The 27,413-nt window shown below is 39.7% G+C and overlaps 1 protein-coding gene across 8 annotated transcripts in view; it reads left to right on the forward strand.

Annotated features, from left to right (window-relative positions):
- The first annotated feature begins 317 nt into the window (after window positions 1-317).
- HPS3 (HPS3 biogenesis of lysosomal organelles complex 2 subunit 1) overlaps window positions 318-27,413 on the forward strand; it is a 38,995-nt gene continuing 11,899 nt past the window's right edge. For 7 of the 8 annotated variants that reach the window (XR_009261858.1, XR_009261861.1, XR_009261860.1 and 4 more), the window contains exons 1-11: window positions 318-652; window positions 8,415-8,906; window positions 9,570-9,741; window positions 9,847-9,932; window positions 11,910-12,102; window positions 16,497-16,578; window positions 19,514-19,668; window positions 21,755-21,863; window positions 23,682-23,863; window positions 24,963-25,143; window positions 26,539-26,772. Coding sequence is in view for 4 of the 8 variants with exons in the window: in XM_058730174.1 (XP_058586157.1) it covers window positions 436-652; window positions 8,415-8,906; window positions 9,570-9,741; window positions 9,847-9,932; window positions 11,910-12,102; window positions 16,497-16,578; window positions 19,514-19,668; window positions 21,755-21,863; window positions 23,682-23,863; window positions 24,963-25,143; window positions 26,539-26,772 (2,103 nt within the window). In the remaining 4 variants the exon portion in view is untranslated. Of the gene's footprint in view, window positions 653-5,040; window positions 5,280-8,414; window positions 8,907-9,569; window positions 9,742-9,846; window positions 9,933-11,909; window positions 12,103-16,496; window positions 16,579-19,513; window positions 19,669-21,754; window positions 21,864-23,681; window positions 23,864-24,962; window positions 25,144-26,538; window positions 26,773-27,413 lie in introns of all 8 variants that reach the window. The other variant, XM_058730177.1, reaches the window with a different exon arrangement.

The raw sequence follows: 27,413 nt of genomic DNA on the forward strand, positions 1-27,413 counted from the left end.
AGGAACAAAATGGTACAAGATCACAGATGATCAAATGTTTAAACGTACTCAAGGGCCTAAACATCTCGCCCAGCCCAAAACAGGACTGTAAAATGACAAATGAAGGGACACACAGGTCTCTAGGCCCGTCAACCACGCAGCGCGGAGCAGTGCCAGCACAGGGCGGCCGGGTCCAAGTCCCAGGACTAGGGGCCTGTGGGGCGCGGGTGCGCCGGGCAGAGGCGACTGCTCCCCAGCCGGGCCTTGCCCCGTAACTAGCAGCCACTTTAAGAAGGGGAGCCGCAGGCGACCCGGGTGGAGCTCACGTGACTCGGCTCTGTGCAATCGCTGGCGGAAGTGGTCCAGCTCCGGTGACCGGCACGGGGTCTCCAGGCGCCCCGCGGGGCGTGCAGGAGGGAGCCGCCCCGCCGGGCTGCCCCGCAGTGGGTCGCCAGGATGGTGCAGCTGTACAATCTGCACCCGTTCGGGTCGCAGCAGGTGGTGCCCTGCAAGTTGGAGCCGGAGCGGTTCTGCGGCGGCGGACGCGACGCGCTCTTCGTGGCGGCAGGCTGTAAGGTGGAGGCATTCGCAGTGGCGGGACAGGAGTTGTGCCAGCCGAGGTGCGCCTTTTCCACGCTGGGCAGGGTGCTGTGCCTGGCCTACAGCGAGGCCGGTGAGTAATGGCGAGGCCAAGGGGTGCCTGGACCCCAGCTTGGGGCCTCCTTCCTAGAGGACCGAGCGTCCTCGGCGGCACTCTGGGTGGGGAGAGGACTTCGTGCTTCCCGGAACTTGCCGGATGGTGTTGGGGGTCCGGCGGCTGATTGCTGAAGGTGCTCTGAGCTGCGCCGTAGTCCTGGCAACCGCAGGTGAGCGCCTGCTTCTAAGTGGGGGGTGGGGAGGGATTGCATCGCTGACTGCTCCTTATCTCGCATGCTCAGGAGAAAGGCCCGTGGTTGGGTGGCTGGGTTCCACTCAGCCGAGACACTTCAAAACAAACAGTAAAACTCCAAACACCCAAACTCAAAAGTATAGAAAATTTCAAACACATACCAAAGTAGGGAGAATAGTATCCTGCGCCCCAGTACTTCCAGCTTCAATAAATATGCCAACTCGTGGCCAGTCCTTTTACATCTATACCTTTATCGACTTCTTGTCGGTTTTTGAAAGCTCACATTATGTGCTGGGTTTTAAATCTATGTAAGTGGAACTCAGGCCATAGACCCCGCCCCCGACAAAATGGTGTAATAACACCCATTACCCTTTTCCCACCGAAATGTGAAGCAGCACCAAGAGATATATCAGGTACTGTGTGAGTATATTCTATTTTAGAAAAATTCAATATTTAAAAATAGGTAGTATTTAGATTACAGAAGGATTTATCATAGGATTCTTTTAACTGCCTAATAATCCACTTAAAGTTGGATTTCTGGTTTTCAAGAGTGGTGTAAATGTGTAAGTGGCAGTATTTATGGTGGAAAAGCCTATGGCTTAGGGGCTTACTAATAAAGTAGGGAGCATGAACTTGGAGGACTGGAGATCTCATTCTAATTCCTACTGTGTCTGCAACTGGTTGGGTGTGAGTTTATAGAAACTTTAGGGTCTCAGTCTCTGTTTAAAAAAAAAAAAAGTTGAATTACTAGATCAGTGATTTCCAGACATTGGGGTTTTGTGGATCAGTAAAAAACTATGGGGTATCATCCATAGTATGATGTATATGACTGGTCATTTTGTCAAGTAAAGATACATATTTTTATCTTTTATTTAAAATGAAAAGCCTGACTATTAATTGCAACCATAAGAGAAAAAACAGCCTCAAACATTGGATGTCTTTGCTTTATGAGCAACTTATTGTGCTGTTATTTTTGCTTTTTGACTAGCGAAGACAACAACAGAAGCCCCCACTGATCCACAGATATTTTTGAAAGCCACTCATTAGATCTGTGTGTTCTCTATCAGCAGAAGATTCTGATTTGGGTATTTCTACTGAAATCTTTCTTTTAATCATCTTTCAATATTGGTAGTTTTCCTCATCTGGCTCCCCTTTTAAGCATGGAGGTTCTCACCTTCAAGAGCTCTACTGAGTGGCAAACTCCCCAGTTTCAAGGTGTGGGGTGTGTGTGTGTGTGTGTGTGTGTGTGTGTGTGAGAGAGAGAGAGAGAGAGAGAGAGAGAGAGAAAGAGAAAAAGGGGCAGAGACAGAGACAGAGCAGACATATTTACATGATTTGACCTATTCTTCCAAATCGATGTTTATTCTAGAATTGAAAGCGGCAGACATTATGTAAACCTCCGGTCTTCTTGCCTGTCAGTAGTGGTGATTCTGGGGACCCTTGGATGTCACTACTTGTGCATCAGAATCACCTGGGGGAACTTGAAAAAGTGCTGATGCCTGGACCACAACCTCACAGAAACTGTCAGTTTTCGGGGGTGTGGCCCAGCACGGGGGTGGGTCCAATATTTAGCCAAGATTGAGAACCACCTAGAGCCATACTGGCTGCTGTAAGCAGCGAGTAGCATGGTAACCTGATTAATGAGGCCTTGAAAAACAAAGACGTTTTTATAATCCAGTTGGCTGTCCTAAAGAAAGTTCAGGAGTCATGTGGTATGTGCCTTAGCATGGGTCAGATAGCTCAAGGGTAACTTTCAGTCCTCAACTTGAAGATGACTGGGTACAACCCCTGGGTACAGCTTCTATTATTCTACACAAAGATGACCCCTCGCTATGCTGATATCCAGATAACTTGCCTTCCACTTTCCAGCTTTTTCCTTTTGGTTTCTTTCTTCCCATTCACAGTAATTTAGACATGGGAATTCCTGCTCTAAGTGCCTAGGGTCTTCCTCTGTAGCAAATCTCCCCCTGTCAAACACAGAATGAATTTTACATCAGCCATTTATATTTACTATAAGTGCTTTGCAGCTCTCTTACCCAAGTAGAAAACATTTTCATTTTTTAATCTCTAATTAGCGGGCTGCTCTTCTTCCTTTATAAAATTTGGGGGTGGTAGGGAGAATGTAGATAGAAATTTGAAGGACAGGGGCCCCTAACATCATTATCAGTAATGAAAACTTAACTGAGGCTTTGTGTGTGAACTGAGGAAGAGGAGATGTGAGGGGACTTATTGCTCTCAAAGGAGAAAGACCTGGTAGCCAGAGTTGAGTGTTGTGTGGGAGCTCTCATGCTGGACACTTGTTTCTGGGGTGTCTGAAGGTGGTTGGGCAGGGAGGACAAGACCACATGGCCCTCATTGCCTGTTCTTTAGCACAAGTGTATTAAACGAGTCTGTCTATTACATCCTTCCCAAGCCCTGTGGTCTTTTAACTTTTCTAAAGCCATAAAACATATTTTGATGCATTGTATATTATTTCTGCCTTCTGATGTCAATTTTGTCACAGGAGTGCTGCCTTTTCCTTAATCTTGTATTAGTGTTAACCAGGAAGTTTCTTATTTTTAAAAATCAGTGACTCTTAGCTTAAGAATAAATATGAGAGAGGCGCCTGGGTGGCTTAGTCGGTTAAGCGTCCGACTTCAGCTCAGGTCATGATCTCACGGTCTGTGGGCTCGAGCCACATGTTGGACTCAGTGCTGACAGCTCAGAGCCTGGAGCCTACTTCAGATTCTGCCTCCCTTTCTCTCGCCCCTCCCGGTTTCTGCACGCGCACGCACGCTCTCAAAAATAAACATTAAAAAAAGAATAAATATGAGAACATTTTTCTAATTTACTTAACGAAGACAGAAGCTGTTGTAAAATAAGTAGAATAAAGTCCTGACCATATAATGCTTAAAAAAGTTTATAAGTCAGAGAGGAAGACAAATCCAATATGATTTTTTATACGTAGAATCTAAAACTAGAAAGACAACAGAAGAAAAAACAAAGCTAATTGGTGGGGGCAGTGGGAGAAATAGGCGAACTGTTTCGTCTGTTTAAATAAATTAAATTGAAAAAGAGTTTAGTTTCTGTCTTTCATAAAGAGCTATTAACCTCCACAGACTCCTTTAGACTTGTATCTCTTTTTTAACATTTTGAGAAATAGTATTATTGGGGAATGAGCATCAGCTTTTGAGCTAACCAGATCCAGGTTTGAGTCCCAGTTCTATCATTTGTTGGCTGTGTTGCCTTAGGCAAGTTACCTAGTTTGTCTGAGTCCCAGATTCCTGATCTATAAAGTGGAGAATGAGATAGTTTCATGAAGGTTTGTTGTGAGGATTAACTGAGAGAACTCTAAATCCCTGATCATAATGTTCATCAGGTAAACACACTTAGCAAGTTCTAATTCATTATTATAAAACAAGTTATTAAGCTGAAAACAGTATGGGCACTATCTACAGTTTGGAGATTATATATAAGAGGTATATAGACTTTATCAGTGAAATAGGTGTATGTTTATAGATGCATGAATAAAACAATTTTATTTAACTAAACAAATATTCTTGGTTTTAAAATTCATTTACTAACTTGAATATGCAAAGCACAGGCAACAAAAGAATAAAGTAAATTGGATATCACCAAATTAAAACTTTCTTGCATCTATCAAAGACAGTAGGACACTAACAACAGATTGAAAAGGCAATCCACAGAATGGAAGAAAATACTTGCAAAGCATATATCTGACAAGGGATTAATATCCAGAATATATAAAGAACTCCTATAACTTAATGACAGCAACAAAAGCCAATTCAAAAATGGGCAAATAGGCATTTCTTCAGAGGCCAACGAGCGCATGAAAAGATGCTTACCATTATTATCACCAGGGAAGTGCAAATGAAACCCATAATGAGATACCACTTCACACCCATTAGGATGGCTGTTATTTAAAAAAAGAAAGAAAAGAGCAAGTGTTGATATGAATGTGGAGAAATTGGAACCCCTGTGCAATGCAGGAATGTAAAATGGTAGAGCTGCTGTGGAAAACAGTGTGGTGTTCCTCAAGAAATTAAATATAGGGTTACCATATGATCCAGCAATTTCACTTCTGGAAGTATAGAAACAAAGTAATTGAAAGCAGGGACTTGTCCAGATACTTGCACACCAATGTTCATAGCAGCGGTTTTTTTTTTTTTGAGAGCCAAGAAGTGGAAGCAACCCAATGTCCATCAACTGAGGAAAAGATGAACAAAATGTGGCATATGGCAGATCTATGCCTGCATGTTCATTGTAATATTATTTCTAATAGCCAAGACATGGAAACAACCTAAGTGTCCCTAAACAGATGAGGAAACATAAAATTGAATATTAATCAGCCTTAAAAGGGAAGGAAATTCTGATACATTTTACAACACAAATGAACCTTGAAGACATTATGGTAAGTGAAATGAGCCAGACACAAAAGGACAAATATTGTGCAATTCAGTTTACATGAGGTACCTGGAGTGAGCAAATTCATAGGGACAGAAGGTAGAATGGTCAGTGCCAGAGTCTGGGGCGGGGGGGCGGTGGGGAGGATGGGGAGTTATTGTTTTAGGGATAGTTTTGAGGAAGATGAAAAAGTTCTGGAGAAGGATGATGGTGATTGGTGCACAACAATGTGAATGTACTTAATACCACTGAATCGTACACCCAAAACTGGTTAAAATGGTAACGTTTACATTATGTATATTTTACCACAATAAAATAAAAAAATCACTTACTGAGGGGCTTCTGGGTGGCTCAGTCAGTTAAGCATCTGACTCTTGATTTCAGCTCAGGTCATGATCTCACGGTTTTTGGGATGGAGCCCCATGTCGGGCTCTGCACTGACAGCACAGAGCCTGCTTGAGATTCTCTCTCTCTCTCTCTCTCTCTCTCTCTCTCTCTCTCTCTTCTGCCCCTCCCCCACATTCTCTCTATCTTTCTGTCTCTCTCTGTCTGTCTCTCTCTGTCTATTTTCCTCTCAAAATAAACTTAAAAAAAATAAAAACAAAAATCATGTACTGAGGAAATTCTAGGAAGATGGAGGCTACAAGGCATCTTTGGACCCAACTCCATCCAAACTGCTTCTCTGGAATAGAGTGAGCAAATTTATGAAGCCTGCAGGGTACGTTTAGGTATTCTGCCAAGATACCCAGGGAATAAAAGGTGTAGGTTCCATTTTTGTGGTATCAGAGGAACTAGCATCAGGAGAAACCTTGCCCTTCTGGAAGGTTGGCTCATTTCGGACGAGGAGGGGACCTGGCCAGCCCAGTAAGTGTCTGCAGAAAGGGGCTGCTTGCTCACTGTGTGTCTATGGGAAGTCATTATGCTAACAACAGCGTTTCAGTTTCAGTTCATTAGAAAAGGACTTATTTACCAAATACTGTTAGTAAATAGTAGATTCTACATTTGGAAAAACCTTGATGTTTCTCCCCCTCAAAGTTCTAAAGATTAAAAATTTAAATTAAGAAGCTGCTAAACTAGAACATGTAAGAATATAACTACGTAATTTGGAGGACATAGGAGACTGTTTAAGCAAATTAGGAAACTCAGAGGCCAAGCAGGAAATGATACATATCTGACTACATACATATCTGACTATTTTTACTATGGTAAAAGATGCCATAAGTGAAGTCAAATGTCAAAGAATAGACTACCAAAAACAATTTGCTATTCATGAGCAACAAAAGATTAATATCACTTTTACCCGGAGAACTGGTATTTCTTAATAAGGAAAACAAATGAAACATCCTAATAAAGTAGATAACTTGCAGTAGAGAAATTATACATGGCTGATAAACATAGGAGAAGATGGCCAGCTTTAGAAATGGTCTGGAAAATATAACTTACAATAACCTTAAGAGTCCATGTTTCCCCATCACATTGAGTCAATACTAGTGAGGATATGGGGAAACAGGCATGTTCAAACGATGCTGCTGGCAACATGAATTCCTGTTATGTAATTGTGATAGAATCTGGCAATATCTTTTTTTTTTTTTTGAGTTGGGTTTTTTTTTTAAGTTTATTTATTTTGTGTGTCTGAGAGAGAGAGAGAGAGAGAGAGAGCACGTGCACACACAAGTGCGGGAGGGGCAGAGAGAGGGAGAGAGAGAATCCAAGCAGGCTCTGTGCAGTCAACACAGAGCCCAATACGGGTCTCAAACCCACGAACTCTGAGATCATGACCTGAGCCGAAATTGAGAGGCAGATGCTTAACTGACTGAGCCACCCAGATGCCCTGAATCTGGCAACATCTTAAAATTTAAAACGTACCTGCTCTTTGGCCCAATATTCTCACTTTTTGGAATTCATGCCATTGAAACAAACCCCTAGGAAATAAATATAGGTATAGGCCTATTTATTACAGCATGAAATAAAGTGGCAGAAAAACTGGAAAAACTTGAATGTGTATCAATAGGGCATTGTTAAATAAATTATGGCACATGTATACATCTAATATGCAGATAATTTTAATAAAAGGATGTTAGATACCCATGTATTGACCTGGAGGCCAAGATTTATTGGTAATTTTTAGAAGTAGTAGATTGTTAAATATATTCGGTGTGATTCCATTTTGGTGAAAAAAAAGAAAGACAAAACACTACTCTGTGATCTATGTGTATTTGAGAAAGCTGTGTGTGTTAACACTGGCTTCTCACAGATTGGACTGCAGGGGAGGGTTTATGCTTTTCATTTTGCATCTCTTTACCACTTTGATTTCTCACAACAGAGAATAACTACAAAATCATAATTCAAAAAATATAATAAAATCAACAGTTTAGGGAAAATCAATTGGATTTAAGTTTTATTCAATATGTTCAGCTTTATCCTATTTCTCAGAGTTGACATGAAAGTGTGACTTGTGAGAAGCGGAGTTCAACCTGCAGGAAACATTCAGAGCTAAGATAAGGAAAACTAAAATTTCTATGCAAGCAACATGAATCACTTAAGACATAATGGGGAGAGATTTATTTCAGAACCTAAATGCCTAATGTCAGTTAAAAATATACCTAAGATCCGGGGGGGCACCTAGGTGGCTCAGTTAGTTAAGCATCCGACTTTGGCTAAGGTCATGATCTCACAGTTCGTGAAATTGAGCCCCGGGTTGGGCTCTGTGCTGACAGCTCAGAGCCTGGAGCCTGCTTTGGATTCTATGCCTCCCTCTCTCTCTGATCCCCCCCCCCCCACTCGCGCTCTGTCTCTGTCTCTCAAAAATAAAACACTTAAAAACATGTTTTAAATGTATATATACGTATATATACGTACGTGTATATATACGTATATATATACGTACGTGTATATATACATGTGTATATATATGTGTATATACACACACACATATATATATATATATATATATATATATATATATATATACGTACACACACACACACACATATACCTAAGATCCTATTGATTAAGGTTTTGTTTGAGTCAACGTTTAATTCAACCATTCACATTAGAATTCACTAATAGTTCCTTTTCATGGCACAAGGTAAGTGGTTGTTTCTAATTACACATTCTAAGTGTAATCTTACTTTCTTCTCAGGAGACTATTTGGCAGCAATTGAAGAGAAAAACAAAGCTACGTTTCTACGTGCATATGTGAACTGGAGAAGTAAAAGGACTGAAAACTGTCGTGTGTGTATCCGAATGGTTGGACATAAAGTGGAGGCACCCTTCAGTGACACCTTCAGAGACCAGATGTCTATTATTGAAATGCCGCTTTCTGAGGCCCCCTTGTGCATTTCCTGTTGCCCGGTGAAAGGAGACCTTCTTGTTGGTTGCACAAATAAGTTAGTCTTATTTAGTCTGAAGTATCAGATCATTAGTGAAGAATTCTCAATATTAGACTTTGAACGGTCTTTAATTATACACATAGATAATATCGTTCCTGTTGAAATTTCATTTTGTGTTGGATATGTTGCTCTCATGTCAGACTTAGAAGTCTTAATCGTGAAACTGGAGTCAGACCCTAAAACTGGAGAGAGTGTTAACTACCAGCCACTTAAGATCAACAATCCAATGAGACAGACAGAAGGTAAATTAATTTAGCTTGCTTTCTTATTTTAGGTGTAGAGAAAACCCTTCTGGTAATATCTGAAGGGCTCTAGTATATATATATATATATATGTATATATATACATATATATATGTATATATATATATATATATACATATATATATATATATATATATATGTGTGTGTGTGTGTGTATACATACCACCAATATATATATATATGCCACCAAGCCACGTTATTTATAGATTCAGTTATTCCTAATACATGGGATTTTGGTTTATGATCTGGCTGCCCATATCTTCCTCCATAGCATGTCAGTGTGTTTCAGCATATACCTGTCAATAGAAATAATGGAAGAGCTGAGGAGGAGTTTCTAGCTCTAGGTCTCATACTTACAAGGTGAATGGCCTTGGGTTAGGAATACCATCTCTGAGCTTCAATTTCCTCATGTATAAGATTGGGATGATAATATCCTGTTGTACTTTATCAGTTGTGAGGAATACATGAAGAAATGTTAGGCTTCTCAAAACCATGGTGCCTTGTAAACATATGAGATGTCCATATGTATAAATAAAGTTACTGTATGTTTATTTAATTGATATGAGGATGTTGTGAAATTTAATTTTCACTCAAGTAGTACTTGGAGTTATTAAACTCTTTTCTTAAATTTTATTTTTTAAGGCATCAGTAATGAAACTTTGCAGCTTGACTCAGATGATTTTGTTATCTGTCAAAAGCCCATGGAACTTCTTGGTGAAAAAAGTAGCCAGTCTGGAGTATCTGTTACACTGGAGTCAACTGGATTAGATGATAAAACCATAAAATATTACCACGTTCAGCACCTGCTTTATAAGTATTAGAAAGCTTTTTATTCACCAGCATTTAATATGTATTTACGTGCTTAGAAGTACACGGAAATTAGATCTCTCCTTCTTTCTCTCTTTTTTTAAACTCACAGACGTTTTGCTCCTGATATTTCATCCCTTGTCTTATCTGATGACATCAAGTTGCACTCACTTCAGCTGCTACCCATTTACCAAACAGGTAAGTATGTCAGTGCAATGGTGTAATGAGGTGAAAAGGCTCTGGGCTGGGAGGAAAGACTGCTGCGGGTATTATGTTAGGTTCTTCTACTGAGTCTCCCTGGGACCTTACACAAGTTCTTTAGCAAATAATGCTAAGGAGTGCTCCTGTGAGCACTGAAAAGGGAAGTTGTATCTGCTAGGAGAAGCCATGGAGAAGACGTGACAGACAAAAGCCGTTTCTGGTTTTGAAATGATTACTTGGCCCAAAAAGGGAAATTGGAGCCTTTTTATAGCCGGGTTTTATTTATTTATTTATTAGCTGAGTTTTAGCTGGGTATTTGGCGGAGCTTCTTAGGATGGCTTTATGAACAAGGTGGAAAATGTGGACCGAATGGAAATTCATTCAGAGTAGTGGTTTTCAGCCTTGCTACACATGGGGTTTGCTTGGATGCTTTTAAGAATACTGATGCCCAGGCTCCACATGCTGGAGATTCTGACTTAATTGGTCAACTATGGCACCTGGGCATCAGTAGTTTTTAAAAGCTCCCTGGAACCTAATGGGGAGCCAAGACTGAGAATTGCCATTGGGTTTTGTGCTTAGTTCTGGCCTGCTTAGCATCTTTAGATCTTGCCTAGAGAACGAACGATATAAATATTATTCTGATTAAACGTGTTCATAACCTTCCTTTAGTTTTTTCTTTCTTTTAGTAAACATGTATTGATTACCTATTGTGTTGGGTATTGGGCTGAGTACTAGGGAACAGTAATGAACAGTACTAGGCAAAGTACTTGCACTCGTGGAGCTTATTGTCTTGGGAGTGGGGGGAAGCAGATGTTAACTGAATAATCACAAAAAGGAGTATACAGTTACACACTGAAATGAATGCTCTGTGGGAAAAGAACCCTGCCTTGAGAGCCTATAATAAAGATATTAATCTCATCTAGGGGTCAGGGAAGGCTTCCTGAGAAAGAGGATCTGAAGAATGAATCAAGGCTGATTTGGGGATAGGGTTGGTGCAGAGGAAGCAACAAAGGTGTTGTGGTAGAGGGAAAATCTTATATTTGAGGAACTGAGAGAAGCAAGGGAGGAGAGCAAGGGAGAGGGGGTTGTTAGACAAAGCTGGAGACCAGACAGGGCCCATAGCCTTGCTAGAGGGTCAACTTCTCCCTTTTCCTCTCTTTTCTTTGCAGTCGATTTAGCAAGAAGTTGGATTAATACCACAGAATTTCCCATAATCTGAATTTTGCTGATTGACTCCCCACAGTGTCATTTAACATGTTCCTGTATCTCCTATATTTCCTTGTGATTTGGTAGTTAGATATAAAACTATACTGTTCAGTATGGTAGCCGTTAGCCACCTGCTGCTGTTGGGCACTGAAATGTGACTATTCTAAATTGAGATATAGTGTTAGGTGTAAAATTCATGCCATATCTTGAAGACTTAGTACAGAAATATATATATATATATATATATATATAATATCTCATTGATTTTTTTGTTGACTACTCATTGAAATGGTAATATGGATATGATGGGTGAATACAATATATTATTAAAATTTTGCCTGTTTATTTTTACTTTTTAAAATGTGATTACTAGAAAACTTTAAATTACATATGTGGCTCATGTTATATTTCTTTTGACAATGCTGGTCTAGACCTAGTCTTGATTAGATGATGATGATGGTGATGTTTATGAAGATGATGATTGGGTAGCACAAGTCATGCTGACTTCTGTTGGAAGGTACCTGGTATCTGATTGACTCTTTTTGTGATGTTAATAGCACTGATAACTATTACCTAGATCTGTGGATTTATTAGGGGTTGCAAAATGGTGATATTTTAATTCTATCACTCCCTCTTCATTTCTTACTGGCATTCCCTAAACAACTCTTTGGTTATCCACTGATAGACTTTTTTACTTAGAAAAGTGAAGATATTGATTCCCTTTATTTACTGGTTTCGTGGTATTTCTCCCCCATTTTTTTCATGCAGGTTCTCCTACTTCTGATAGAAAAAAATTGTCTCAGGAAAAAGAATTGCTGAGTCTCTTTTGTTTTTTCTCATTACCTCATGTGGGCTATCTCTACATGGTTGTCAAATCTGTTGAATTAATGTCAGTTTACCAGTATCCTGAGAAGTCTCAGCAGGCAGTGCTCACGCCACAATTTTTGCATGTCATTACAAGGTATGTTACAGTGTTACTTGCTAGCCTTCGAGTCACTTACTCTTCTGTAAATTCCTGACATGCTTCCTAAATCTTTAAATGGGAATTGTGTGAAATTATATATAGTACTATAAATTAATGATGTGTCTCTGTCTTTTGATGGCCCACATCTACATTTTCAATGCCAAATATTTAGATTCTGGTTTTGCCTTTGTTTTATTTTCTTAGATTGGCTAGGGGTCTTTGTAAGGAAGTATACAGTTCTTTCTGAGGAAATATTTTCATAGAGAATTTCGATGAAAAGTCAGTGGAGCCAGTCAGGACATCTCTAGATTTCTTTTTAGATTTCCTATTTTTTTTTCTCTGCTGTCATATTCTTTCTGTATGAGTTGAGTTATCTCATAATGGCTTAGGACTGTGAAGGAGCTAGAAAGGCTACCTGATTCTACCCTCTGATTAGTACAAATGAGGAAATAATCCAGAGGTTGGGATGGACAAGGACATTTGGCTAATTGGTGGCAGATGCCTTTTGAGTTGCCTTACCCTAATATGATGGCATGTAACCTGGGTTCCTGAGCAGGATTTTTGTCTCATTTCTTTTAATTTCAGCAGTAACTGGTGCTTTTGGTTCTATTTCCTGTTTTTTGAGCTTAGATTATGTGCAAGCCACTGCATTGGGCCCTCTGGCCAAGCAACTGTGAATAAGGTACAGCATTTGCTTTCTAAAGCAATAGCATAAGAGAAGGCCAGAGACACATACATGGGGCACAAATACTAGGGGATTTGTGAAAAATATTTTAAGCCTTTGTGAAAGTGGTGTAGGTACTGGAAGGAGGGAAATTACTTCTGGCTGAGTCATACCGGAAGTTTTTTGTGTTTGAAGTGAGAGAAGCTAGTTGGAATTTGACAGATGTAGATTAGAAGAGAAAGGCATTATAGATAGTGGGAAGACTATAAACAAAGGCTACGGCTAGCTTTGCGGGAGCATCCACTAATTAATTGCATAGGACAGTGATTTTTAATTATTTTTTCAACTGAGTGGTAGTATCAGTAGCCACAGGAAGTATATTCTGACAGCATAGAACTCACCTGGAGATTCTGCTACTCACCCGTATTGTGGTTGCTGCCTTCTCCTCTCGTTGTCTGGTGTAAGGAGAAATGCTGTTGTGTGTTTCCTAAGTGAACATCCTGGAGGTAGCTAGTCTCCATTTCCAACGTGTTGTGCATAGTGATGTCCTTTAACTGTGAAGAAGCTGAAATGCAGAGAAGTGTTACAAATAATGCTTGAGAGAGAGCTCAGGGGTTTGAAAATTAAGGAAATTTTTTAGGGTTTTGATCAAGAAAGTGATATAGTAAGAGCATTGTTTTAGGAAAATTAGTGGTGGCTGTTATGGGGGATGGATTGAACATAGATGAATCAGCTATTGAAATGGTTCAGGCAGGATAATGAGGGGCTGTATTTGGGCAGGGCAGTAGCAGTGAGAGGACAAGGAAGAATGGATGGGAGAGGCCTTGGTAAGAGAATGACAAGACTTGGTGTCTGATGGGATGGTGGGAATGGAGAGCCATGGAAAACCCCGCCGGAGTCTGCTTTTATGAAAGAATGGAGGCTGGTGTAAGGTGGGGCAAAAGAGAAGCTTAATTTAGGCATTTGAGTTGGAGGCACTTAGGGAATATTAAGGGGAAATGTTAAGTAGGCTTTTGGACACAGGACCAAAGATTAGAAAAGAGAGGAAAATGTATGTTTTATTACCATCAAAACAGAGCTGATTATCAAAGCAGTCAGCATGGCCCCCAAGAGTGTGTAGAAGAGAAAAGTAGTTGGAAAACTAAACTCTGGTGAAGGTCATGCTTAGAAAGTGAGAGAAGGAATAGAAGGATCTTCAAGGATGCAAAAGAACCTAGGAAACAATACCATCTTAGAAACTAAAGAAAAACTAGAGGGAGAAAGAAGAAATAAAATATTAATTTCTGTCCCAAAAAATTGATACAAAAACACTATCATCTTTATCTGATTACGTAGATGTAAAGTCATACTTAACCAAACTGAGCCACCCAGATGCCCCTAAATTCACATTAGGTGCCCCTAAATAGGATCCCCACACCTATTTTTAAAATCCTATATTGTTGAACTCATTTTTACATACTGCTTTATCCAATAGGTATGTATTTTAGAAATATCTTGACCCATAAGTTTGTCTTGAAAAGTTTCTTGAAGACTGGTATATTTAAAAAAAAAAAGCAATAGAAATTTTTTTTTAAAAGAACCTAAGAACATGGGGTGCCTGGTAGCTCAGTCGGTTAAGCATCCAACTTTGGCTCAGGTCATGAACTTGCCATTGGTGAGTTCGAGCCTGATGTCGGGCTCTGTGCTGACAGCTCAGAGCATTGAGTTTGCTGCAGATTCTGTATCTACCTCTCTCTTCTGCTTCTTCCCAACTTGTGCTCTCTCTCTCTCTCTCTCTCTCTCTCTCTTCCACAAATAAATAAACATTTTAAAAAATTAAAAAAAAAGAAACTAAGAACAATAAAATCATGTAAAATGTCATCCTTATATAAAGGGGAAAGCCCCTCCCCCCCCATCCTACTCCTTAAAGTCAACCATGTCAACAACTGGTGTATATTCATCCAACTTTTAAAAAAAAAAAAACAGTACGTTTAGTACTATGATTTGTTTTTTATGGAAGTGGATCATATGATGTCCACCATGCAGCACCTTGCTGCTTCACTTAGGAGCATACCCTGGATGTCTTTCCATGCCAACACTCTTCAGTTCACTTCATTCTTCTCTTCTACTGCTGCTTAGTATTCCAGCAATAGCCAACAGCGGGATTACTGTAGGTGGAGGTGAGTCAGAGGACCAGCCTTTTTAATTTCTGGACCCTAACAGCCATTTATCTTTATGGTCATAGCTACTCTCACCTGTCATTCTGGCCCTACCACAGGTGCTTGTTTGCTTCTCACTGTCTCAAAGTCCTAATTCATTTTACTTCCTGGTGCTAACTCTCTATTCCTGATTTCTAAGTGGTGGTGCTACTGTTCCAGCTATTGTCATGACTCCAGAGTTCATGTCCTAGAACTTTGTGGAAATAGAGATGGCAGTGGCCTGAGGCTGTAGTAGAAGCCCCCCCCCACCCCCACCAAAACAGAGGGAGAGTGCCCTGATTGATGTACAGTCTCCCAACTGTGAAAATATCAGAAATGCCTTCCATATTGAAGAAGTATTTCTTCTATTAGAAGATCAATGCTAGGTTTGCTTTAGTGCTTTATTTTTTTATTTCAACACAGTTCATTTTTAATTCTCCTACTTTTTAATTTGTTTCTAAAAATTATTTCTGTGAACCCACTACAAGATGGGTTTTGTAGCAGGGCGCCTGGGTGGCTCAGTTGGTTAAGCATCCAACTTCAGCTCAGGTTATGATCTCGTGGTTCATGAGTTTGAGCCCCTTTTCGGGCTCTGTGCTGACAGCTCAGAGCCTGAAGCCTGCTTTGGATTCTGTGTCTCCCTCTCTCTCTGCCCCTTCCCCACTCATGCTCTGTCTGTCTCTCTCTCAAAAATAAATAATTTTTTTAAAAGGACTATAAAATAGGGGTTTTGTAGCAGTTTCTAAGTGAACTCTTAACGGTTTTTAATGTCAGTATTGGAGGGTTGACTTATTCACCAGTCACCAGGCATCTATTATGTGCTGACTGTGGGGTCCCTGGGTCGTTTTACTGTGCAGAAGCAGCCTGGGCTTGTGGAAAGAGCTAGAGGAGTGTGAGGAGTAGGGAGAACTGGGATCTAATTTGGCTCTGTCCTTCAGAGATGTCTTGGACCAGTCATGAACCTTCCGTGCCTTCATCTTTAAAACAACCTCCTGGAGTGATTAATTCCAAAGATTCCCTCAGAGAGTCTATGATTTTCAGTTCTACCATTGGATATGTATTTGCATAATCTAAGTGTGTTGTATAGCCCAATCCAGGCTCAATTTCTTCCTGAGATGAGTAGGATAGAGGTAGTAGTCAGGAAACTGGAGTTCTAATTTTGGCTTTGATAGTCATCTCTTTGTACCTTGGGCAGATCCTGAGGGCATGATTTTTTTCTGTAAAATGAGATATTGAGCCAGATCCATGGTTCTTAACTAGGAGCGCACAGCAGAGCCACACATGGAGCTTTGTAGATATGTACATGTTTAGATTCAGCTCTTAGAGATTATGATTTCTAGATGAGAGGTGGGAACCAGTTGTATATTTTTAAAAGCACCCAACGGTATTCTGAGGTTCTTAAGAAGTAGGTTAATAATCAACTTTGACGAACACTTGAGTCTTCCCTCACCCTCACTGTTGCTCTGTTCGCCTCTGTGATATCTTCCAAAGTACGGGCATGTTGGTTATTGGCCTCTGCTTTGCTCAGTGGTGTCTCTCCTCTTCCTTAGCAACAACCTGCAGTGTTTCACAGTGCGGTGCAGTGCGGCAGCAGCTCGTGAGGAAGACCCATACGTGGATACCACCCTGAAGGTTAGAATTGGTTTGTGACCACAGCAAAACCTGAAGGTCAAAAAGGAATATATAAATGTTTGCAGATTTGCTCTTGGGTCAAAGTCAGTGAACATCCAAGGTCTTAAGCTACTTTTGCACATCAAATAATAAGCATTTTGTGATTCATGGTTTAAATGGCAATTTTTGAGATTACTTTGAAAACATTTCCTCAGAATTTAGGTATAGCGCATAGTTTTTAAGGTTGGGTAAAGAACATGTATCATGTAACTTCAGAGGTAGTACTTCACAACTATGGTATACTACAATTTTATTCTTCTGTAATGGAAATATTGGTGGCAGTCATACATAGCTATTAACAGAACAGTACGGGAATCAGTGTGTTTCAGAACACAAATGCATGAAAATGACTTACTTACACTGTTATCAGATATGCCTATAATGTAATTATGTAGTCTTAATCTAAGAGTTAATAGATATGCTAGATCATTAACCTCATTTTTAGTGAGAAGTAATATGCTTAGTCTCTGAAAAGGTCTTTTTAGTGAGAAGTCATATGCTTAGTCTCTGAAAAGGTCTTGACTACAAAATAAATGTAGGCAGTTTTATGATAAAATTCTACATTTTCTGTTTTTGTTCCCCCAAGTTTATTGATTTATTTTGAGAGAGAGGGAGTGGGGGAGGAGCAGAGAGAGAGGGAGGGAGAGGATCTCAAGCAGGCTCCATGCTGTCAGCGCAGAGCCTGAGGTGGGGCTTGATCTTATGAACCGTGAGATCATGACCTGAGCCAAGATCAAGAGTCAGACGCTTAACCAACTGAGCCACCCAGGTGCCCCCAAATTCTATATTTTCTGACCTTGAATTTCTGTTGTCAGAAATATACTGATCATTTGTGTGATATCGTCACATTCTCTTTCACCTGAGGTATAAGGTACTTGAATGGCTATTTGTTATGAAGCTACATGCTTCAGGAAACCCCCAAATTATGATGGCTTATATTTCATAAGTCAGTTTATGTCTCTCTGGCACCTGGACCACCTTTTCCTGGAAAAATAAGTATTCAGTCATGATGGTTATGTTGACAAGCCAGCACTTTGTAGTGCTTAATGTGTCTGAGGTTCTCTACTCCTATCACTGTCTCCCAAATTCTGATTTGTGATAGCGTTTTATATGATCTGAGTTCTCAGTAACTCTTTCACGCCATGGCCTGCCTGTAGCTTTCTGCTGCTGACCAGGCATGCTACCTCCCTTCAGCCTCTTAAGAAACCAGAATCACAGCTTTCCCATGCCTTTCTGCCTGTGTTTAAGATACACACATAGCCTTTTTAATAGCATATTTTAGAAGTAAAGTTTATTTCCCTAGTAAAAATGGAAAGCCGACAGATTCTTTGTCCCATTCTACTTCTCCCCACACCTTGCTTTGCTTTTTTGTTTTCTGTTTTTCGAACTTCAGAAAGACATAGGCTTACATAGGTGGTGATGCTGGAGTGAGGGGTACATAATAGATTGAGGTAGGATCAATCTGCATTTGAAATTAAATCATGTTCCAGGTCTTCTCAGAGTCTCCTAAAACGATAGGGAAGGAACAAGGAAGAGAAGGAGGGAGATAAGAAGAGGGATGGGCGGGGGCGCCTGGATGGCTCAGTTGGTTAAGCATCCGACTCTTGATTTCGGCTCAGGTCATGATCTTACAGGTCCTGAGTTTGAGCCCAGCATCTGGCTCTGTGCTGACAGCACAGAACCTGCTTGGGATTCTCTCATTCCTTCTCTGTCTGCCCCTACCCCTCTCGACTTGCTTTCTCTTTCTCTTTCTCAAAATAAATAAATAAGTGATTTTAATAAAAAAAGAAGAGAAACAGGCAGCTAGCTGGTTGGGGATGTTGCCCTTGAGGCCAGAAGGTGGCAGAGGGAAGGACAGTGATTGTTGCACCCCATGGCTCCCCACTTCCTGCGACACTACCATTCTGAGATCATAGATACCATCCGAAAGAGCACACACTCTTGCTAACTCAGACTTAGGGATCTCTGGTGTCTGGGAAAGATTTCACAACCTCAGAATCTGGTCCCAAGTGTACATCTTAACCTCCCTTTCCTCTGAGATTCCTGCTCCTCAGCACTAGCTAAGGCCATCTTATCTATTCTTAGAAATGAAAAAAATAGATGGAGGTGTTTCCCGAATCACTTTGTACAAAAGGACAATGGAAATGAGCTCAGAATCAAAACAGTGTTAATGCAAGAGAGAGCACAGGTCTGGCAGCATCACTTTCTGAGCTCACAGAAGCAGCTCTTTTATTATCTCATCCATTCTACTTGAACTAATGTTCCCTTACAGTGACAGGAGCCTTGTGGCTCCTGGTCCAGGATTTCCTCCAGTTTACCTGACACACCAGCCTGTCATCCATTCCAGGCAATGTTCACACCTAAGGAGTTAACAGTCAGGGGCCATCTGAACATGCAAGCATTTCTCTTGTACACACCCATCCACTAAGAAACCATTTATGTTCTGTCTGTACTGTAGAATGACGTTTTATAGTGTCTGATTTTTCCTAGAAGCCACCTTTGGGCATTTCCCCAAATCAGCCCACTGTTAGTGGGGATTTCTCCAGGTGGCAGGTTACCAGCCCACAGCTGTACTCCTGGAGCCACACGGTAAGCCACACAGGAGTTTTCACAGCTATGAGGGGCTCAGGTACACCGCTGTCTGCCTTCACTCAGTCAGCAAATACTGAGTAGCTCTTTGACAGGTACATATGGAATAGGTAGTTGGTTACATAACTTTACACAGGGATAATCTCCTGCCCTGATAAGAATAGGAATTTGGATTTTTTTTTTTTTTTGGAGGGGTTGGTGAGGGGAACAGGATTTTATCAAATAAACAGACTGATTTTTGAAGATTAAAGTTGATGTAATACCTTTTATTCCTTGGTTAAAGTTGTGATTTTTTTTTCTTTACTAGGCTTGCCCACCTGTCAGTATGGATGTCTGTGCTTTAAGAATACAGCTTTTCATAGGCTTGAAAGCCATCTGTCACTTTAAAAACCATATCATACTTTTGACCAAGGCAGACCCTGAGGCCATTCCAGAGAGAAGAGAACCACCCAAGAGGCTCCTGTAAGCATCCCCTCACTTCCATACATTCCTGCCAAAGTTTCTGGAGTGAATTGTTACTGGTATATTTTGTGTCCTAGTTTATCTTTTTTTAAAATCAAAACTTTGAATGATTAGATGGTTTGTCTATGGTGTTTTTTTTTCCAGAGAAAGAAAAGAAGGTTCTAATGATTTCCATACTATCCTTTATAATTGACCTTGGAATTTTAGAAGAAAATGAATTATAAAATAGTTTTAATAAAAATCTATGGTATTTTAGATAAGTTAAAGAACATGCTTTCTGGTGTAATTAATAGAAAAGACAGAGTCTCGAATGCTAATCCAAGCTACAAGGCTCTTATTACTTTTTTCTTTGACCTTTTGGTGTTTACATTTTTATCCAAATATTATTTTCTGGTATTTAAATTCAAAAGAAATTAATAACATATCTCTTACCTTAAAACTCATTCATGATGTATAGGTATGTGCTGATCTACCTTAAAATTAAATTGCATTTTGATAACACTAATCTCTGGTTGACTCTTGGGTCTCCTGTTTTTACATTCTTTGGAATAGAATGTTTAATTCCAGACTAGTTATGTTTCTGTTCAACGTTATCTATTCTGTGAACTTAGCAGTAGGGATGAGGTTATTACTGTTATTTTTTGCATCTTCCCCTATGCATAATTTAATTAGGAAAGAAATTTGTCTGCAGGGAGAGAAGCAGATAGTGTACAGATGGTCCCAGACTTATGATAGTTTGACTTACAATTTTTCTGACTTTGTGATGGTATTGCATGCAATACCCATTCAGTAGAAGCTGTACTTCAAATTTTGATTTTTTGGATTTTTGATTTGGATTTTTTCTGCCTAGCAACATGTGGTGTGATATTCTTTCATGATGCTGGGCAGTGGCAGCAGTTACTCCCAGGCAGCCATGTGATCATGAGGGTGAACACCCAATACGCTTATATCCATTCTTACCCATATGACCATTCTGTTTTTCACTTTAAGTCCAGTATTCAATAAATTACATGATATATTCAACACTTCATTATAAAATACACTTTGTGTTAGATGATAGCTGTTAGATAGGTGTACTGAGCAAGTTTAAAATAGGCTAGGCTAAGCTATGCTGTTCAGGAGGTTAAGTGTATTTGACTTACGATATTTTCAAGTTATGTGGGTTTATTGAGATATAGCCTCATTGTAAGTCAAGGAAGAGCTGTATTTCCACCCAAATGCCAATTTTTGTTTTTAACCTAAGTTTTTGCTTTTTCGAATTTTTTCATGTGTGCTTTGTCCCACCAACAGGAGTAATCAGAGGTTGATTTGGGTAATGAGTCACTTAGAGTGTACACAGAATGGTCTGAGACTGACTGATTCTAAAAGCTTTCTGGCAAGAGGAAGAACAACTTGTAGTCTTGCACATTTGACATTTTTAAAATATTCCATCTTTAAATTATTTTTTTAATTCTGATTTATTTGGAAGTTGATTAGCTCAGAGGTTTACATTTTAAAAAGACTGTATACTAAAGAATAAAAATTAAAAAAAAAAAATAAAAAGACTGTATACTAAAGAAAATGCATCACATGGTGAAAGCAAGAGATAAGATAGTGTTTGAAGCAGACCCATGGTTATATGTGTCTCTGGCCTTTTCCTAGCAGCCCTGGGTATTTGGCCTATTGTTCTGTTGGAGCTTCTGCTTAGATTTGTGGCACAAGGCATGCTGGACTCATGAAGGCCATGTGCAGGAGAGGTACTGGTAGATTTTCATAGCCAAGTCTCTCTTCCTCTTGAGGGGTCTTGCCTATTCTTTAACCTTATTGCCCATTTAAGAGTTTTTGTGGAGTAAATTAGAAGCAATTGGCTTGTCAATACATGAGAGCTATAGAATATTAAATGCTGTAGGCCTGTGTAGCATTGTGAACTACATATAGAACTAATGTTCTATAAAAATCAACTGTACAGCTAATCACTGAAGAAAATAGTAAATGAAAATGGTTTCATAGTTATTTCATTTCAGGTATCTCATATTTACCATTTAAAATTGCCATTTATTAATACTGTGTCTTATCTTTCAATTCTTGTCCTTTGTTTTGCTTTCAGTTCTAGGAAAGGAACCAATGTTAAGTTTAAAACACCTCCTGTAGCTGAGGCTGGGTGGAATTTGTATATTGTGGATACGATCTCACCAGTACAACTGTACAAGGAAATGGTACTCCTTTCAGACTTCCAATTCTTACTTGTAGAAATTTAGAGTGGAATCCATGACCAGATACAGATTCTAATTATCACGCATTCAGAATGCCACAGCCAACCAGCTTTCAAGTTCTGTCTGACAGTAGAGTGTGTATCTTTCTTCACCTTCTCACTTTCATGGCTCCTGACATTTGAGGAGCAGTAGAAATTCCCTTTACTAAAATAAGACTTCCTTATGCATACCCACCCTCCTAAGAGGATCGATTAACCAGTATAAACATAAATAGCCTTTGACCTTTACTTTGAACCCTAGCAGAGGACCAGGAAATGGAGCTGAAAGATACCTTAGATCATTTATCCCTGTCTCACTCTTCTTTGAAATATTAGCAGATTGTCCTGGGGTCCTGCAGCATCTGCAGCATTGTCCTGTGGGTAGGAGCCCAGAGAGAGTATCTTATTCCTTTTTTTAAGAGTGACAGCTGCCTACTCATCCCGGGCAATGTTTTTAACTCTTTATTTTGAAACAATTTCAAACTTACAGAGAAGTTGCAAGGATAAGAATAGCAGAAATAACACCCTGTATATTCTCCACACGGATTCATCCATAGTCAACATTTTACCCCTTTGCTTCTCTCTCTCTTTTTTTATACTCTTGCACTTTCTAAACACACACACGCACACACACACACACGCACACACACGCACACACACTCCACCCCCCACCATCCATTGGAAGGTAGATTGCATGCGTCATAGCCTAATGCCCCTAAATACTTCATGGTATGTTTCCTAAGAATCAGGACATTTGTTTGTACCACCACAGTACAGTCATATGCTTTATTAAATTTAACGTGATACATATTCTAATTGTGTCAGTTTGACTCAGTAATGACCTCATAACATTTCCCTTCCTCAGTACAGAGTCCAGTCTATCAGGTAGTACGTTTAGTTGTCATGTCTCTTTAGCTTCCTTTAAGCCAGAATAATTTAATAGTCTTTGTTTTTTTATGGCATAGGTATTTTCGAAAATAAATTTTTGACCCTCTACCTTTAAAGTTTTTTTATTATTATTTCTTGATTAGATTCAGGCTATGTATTCTCATTCACATCCAGAATGAGTGGCAGGTAATGTATCTTTCTCAGGGTGTTACATCAGGAGGCACATGATATCCGTGCCCTTCCCTGGTGATGTTAATTTTGATTTTGCCTGATTTATCCCTGGCATTTTAATGCTGATAATTATATCAGCTTTGCCCTGTCCTTTTAATCTTGCTTAACTGAAAGTCTTAGACTTCATTTAGGTGATTTGCTTACTGGAGTCTGAAAATACTGATTGATTCAGATCAGCCAGCAATAATTTTAATCAGCCCACTGTGAGCTATAGAAATAGATGTAGAACCTAAATTTACCAACTGAAATTACAATAAAGGAAGTATACTCAGTCTGAACTGGAGAAAGATTTAAATCACAGAACTTAAAAAAAGTTAACTGTTTCACATATGTTTGTTGGCCTTATCAAACTGTGATCAAATCACTGCCAAGTTAACAGTTTTATTAGTATTACAATATTATTTGTACCTTCTCTAATGATTAGCACTGTTTAACAGAGGAGTATTTCCAGTCCTGTATGTATTAAACTGGCTCGTGGATTGTGAGGGAAAAGAACACTTCAGCTAGGCCCTATCAGAATGATAAATAACCATTCTTTAGCTTTTGGGATTTAATGTGTCCAAATATTAACTTTACTAACAAAATCTATAGGTATTCTTAAGAACCAGGAAACTTTTAGGTGTCTTTCTACAGTAACATCAGCCATTGCCGTTTTTTGTTTCAGGTAGACTACAGTAATACCTACAAGACTGCAAAGACCCAGAGCTGCATCCACCTTCTTAGTGAGGCTCATCTGTTAGTGAGGGCCGCCCTGATGGATGCCAGTCAGTTGGAACCTGGAGAAAAAGCAGAGCTTTTGGAAGCATTTAAGGAAAGCTGTGGGCACCTTGGAGACTGCTATAGCAGGTCAGTGATGCCTCTTGGAAACTTGTTAAAGAAGCCATCTTGAGCTTTGGGTGTACTTACTAGTTTTTCCATCTCTGGTACTTACCTGATGAATGGGAGAAGGCATGAAGAGAGGTCATTCATTTATTCATTTATTTCACAAGCATTTCTTGAGCATACTCTGTGCCAGATACTGTGCTAAGCTTAGGGTTCCAAGATGAACATAACTGTTTCCTGCCTTCAAGGAATTACAAATTGTTTTAAGTTTATTTATTTAAAAAAATAATAAAGAAAATAAAGTTTATTTTGAGAGAGAGAGAGAGAGAGAGAGAGAGAGAACAGCGTGTGTGGGGGAGAGGCAGAGAGAGAGGAAGAGAGAGAATCCCAAGCAGGCACAGAGCCCGATGCAGGGCTCAAACTCACGAACCATGAGTTCATGACCTGAGCCAAAATCAAGAGTTGGACACTTAACCCACTGAGCCACCTGGCACCCCTAGGAATTACAGTTTATTAGACGAACAGTGAATCTTGAGTTCACGAGTCTCCCTCTGCTTAATTTAGGAATTAAATTTCTTTCAGGCTTTCTGGGCACAGTCATGGCCATGAAAATCCCTCAGACAGCTGTTATTACTACTTTATTGCCTGTTAGCCTTCAGAGAGAGATACTGGTTGGTCTGTGACTTTAATCTTAGTAGTCAGTGCTTTTATGATTTCAGGAAGGGACTGGGATGAATAGCGGTTTTTATTTTTGAGAATTATCTTTATAGATGTTTTGTATATGATCATTTCAAAGGCTTACTTGATGCACGGAATGAGTATAAATTAACAAAATAGATGTTTCCTGTCTATCAACACCATTAGAGCCACACTATAAATATTAAAATTCACTTACTGAATTCTTTTTCTATTTTTATTATGAGCATGCAAAAGGAAACTATATTAATTAGAATGATTTTGTGGAATAAAGCTTAGGAACTTCTTCCAACTACTAATGGCAGTAGAAGAGTATTTTGAAATTTATGTCATCTGGAAAGCATTATCTGTTTTATTATCAAGTATGTTAGACGTCCAGGCTTAAAAATGACAGATTTGAGGGTTTTTTTGCTTCCTTCCCTTTTAGGCTTGACACCCAGTATTCCCACCTTGCCTTGCCGTACTATAAGATGTCTGGTTTGTCTATGGCTGAAGTTTTAACCCGAGCAGACTGGCCACTAGAGGATGGATCGCAGAAATATGAGAGGGGATTAATCTTTTACATTAATCATTCACTTGATGAAAACCTGGATGAAGAATTAAGTGAAGTGAATAGTTTTCTACTTAGTTATATCGAACATTCCTAACTTTTCATTTTAGCAATTTATTTTATGTTACACTGTTCAGAAGTCAAGTTCCAAATATTTTTCTTTGGTATTATATTCTTCTTTTCCTAAAAAGGTAACGAATGTGTCCTTGTCTTCATTAATAATCCTAGAATTATAGCTTGGAAAAGAGCTTATAATCACCTTCCCCTACTTTCTCATTACACAGGTGGGGGAATGTGATGCATTGTAGTTGAGCGACCTGCCCAGTGTGACAGGGGCGTGTCTTTAGAAGAATGACACAGGCCCAGGGACTCACCCTCCTTCTCATCTGCAGCCCTTTGCACAACCTACTTTCCCCACACTCCCACATGTCCGAAGCTTCACTTAGGAAATCCTGGCCCAGTAACCTGAAGACATTATTAAGGCTTATTATTATTTTTTAATTTTTTTCAATGTTATTTATTATTGAGTCAGAGGGAGACACAGCATGAGTTGGGAGGGGCGGAGAGAGAGGGAGACACAGAATTTGAAGCAGGCTCCAAGCTCTGAGCTGTCAGCACAGAGCCCAACACAGGGCTCGAACCCACGAACCGTGAGATCATGACCTGAGCCAAAGTTGGACACTTAACCGACTGAGCCACCCATGCAATCCCCATTAAGGCTTATTTTTAGCCCCTCACGAATTTTTAAAAAGAATTGAATACAGATATGCAAAGCTGGACATAATGATACTAAATGCTTTAAGGTTTTGAAATAAATGAAATTTTATCATATAAGTTACTTCATTAAGTATATTTTGTACTTAGCTGCAATCTTTTATAATGGACTTTTAAGCATAATGTAATCAAATATTTATTTTCTTCTTTTGACCTCTTGTTAAAATTTGAAATGCTAGCCACAACTTGGTACATATTTCCTTTTTAAAAAAAATTTTTTTAACGTTTATTTATTTTTGAGAGAGAGTGACAGAGCATGAGCAGGGGTGGGGCAGACAGAGAGGGAGACACAGAATCTGAAGCAGGCTCCAGGCTCTGAGCTGTCAGCACAGAGCCCAACGCGGGGCTCGAACACACAAACTGTGAGATCATGGCCTGAGCCGAAGCCGGATGCTTAACCAACTGAGCCACCCAGGCACCCCATCTTGGTACATATTTTCGTTGCTTTTTCTTCATTATAACTCAGCAAAGAGATCACTTCAGGTCATTTCAAGTCTCCCACGTTATCACCATGCACCTTGTCTTTTTTTTTAATCCAAACGTAATACTTATAATTTTATCTTATTTGGAATGTTTCTATCTTGGCTTTTTATCTCTGTTTTGTTTTGGGTTTTTTTGCTGATTTTTTTGTTCTCTATTGGTTAACTGACCTTTTATTTCTTATTCATGCTCACCAAAGGAGTTAGCAGCAAAAGTGGTTCAGATGTTCCATATGGCTGAGCCAAAACAACTGCCCCATATTCTCTGTAGTCCTTCTATGAAGAATATTAATCCAGTAACTGCCATGAACTATCTAAGCAAGCTGGATACTTCTGGGTTCTCGTCGATCTTAGTGACGTTGACTAAAGCAGCAATGGCTCTGAAAATGGGAGATCTTGACAGGCACAGAAATGAAATGAAAAGCCGCCCAGAGGTATGGTTCCCTGATACAGGACCTGGTAGTCCTGAGGTGTTTAACTTTCTTCTGGCTTCTGTCTAGTTCATTTTTTTCTCAGTCATAAAGGAAAATAGACTTAATGTTAGAAAAGAAGTGACCCAAAGTGGGAATGCTTGGGCTTTGGGTCTGGCAAATAAAAAAGAAATAAGAACAGTAAATGGTAGCAATGGGTACCCAAAGATCTTTCAACATTGTGTCAGCTATGTTCAAAGCACAGCACTTGGTACTAAAGAATATACAAACTCTGCCCCGAGCTAACAGTCTGATCTAGTGTGAGGGATATGGTATGTCCAGTGACACAGAACAGAGTGATGTGTATTCTAGTACAGCAAGTGGGATGTTATCCATAAGCCTTGGGAGTCTAGTAGTAGCCCATTGCATATGTTATCTTATTTAGTTCTTGCAACAATGCCCTAAGTTAGATGTTATTATTACACCTATTATACAGATGAGGGAACTAAGACAAAGAGAGGTTGAGTAAATTGTCCAAGATCACGTAGCTGGTGAGTGCTTGAGCCAGGATTTGAAGCAGGCAATATGGCTTCTGATCCTGTGCTCCTGTCCTGTCGTTGTGTTGCCTGTGGTCAGACGCGCACAGTATGACTTAATTTCCGAAA

The sequence above is a fragment of the Neofelis nebulosa genome, chromosome 5 (assembly GCF_028018385.1).
Source record: "Neofelis nebulosa isolate mNeoNeb1 chromosome 5, mNeoNeb1.pri, whole genome shotgun sequence".
Taxonomy (NCBI): Eukaryota; Metazoa; Chordata; class Mammalia; order Carnivora; family Felidae; genus Neofelis; species Neofelis nebulosa.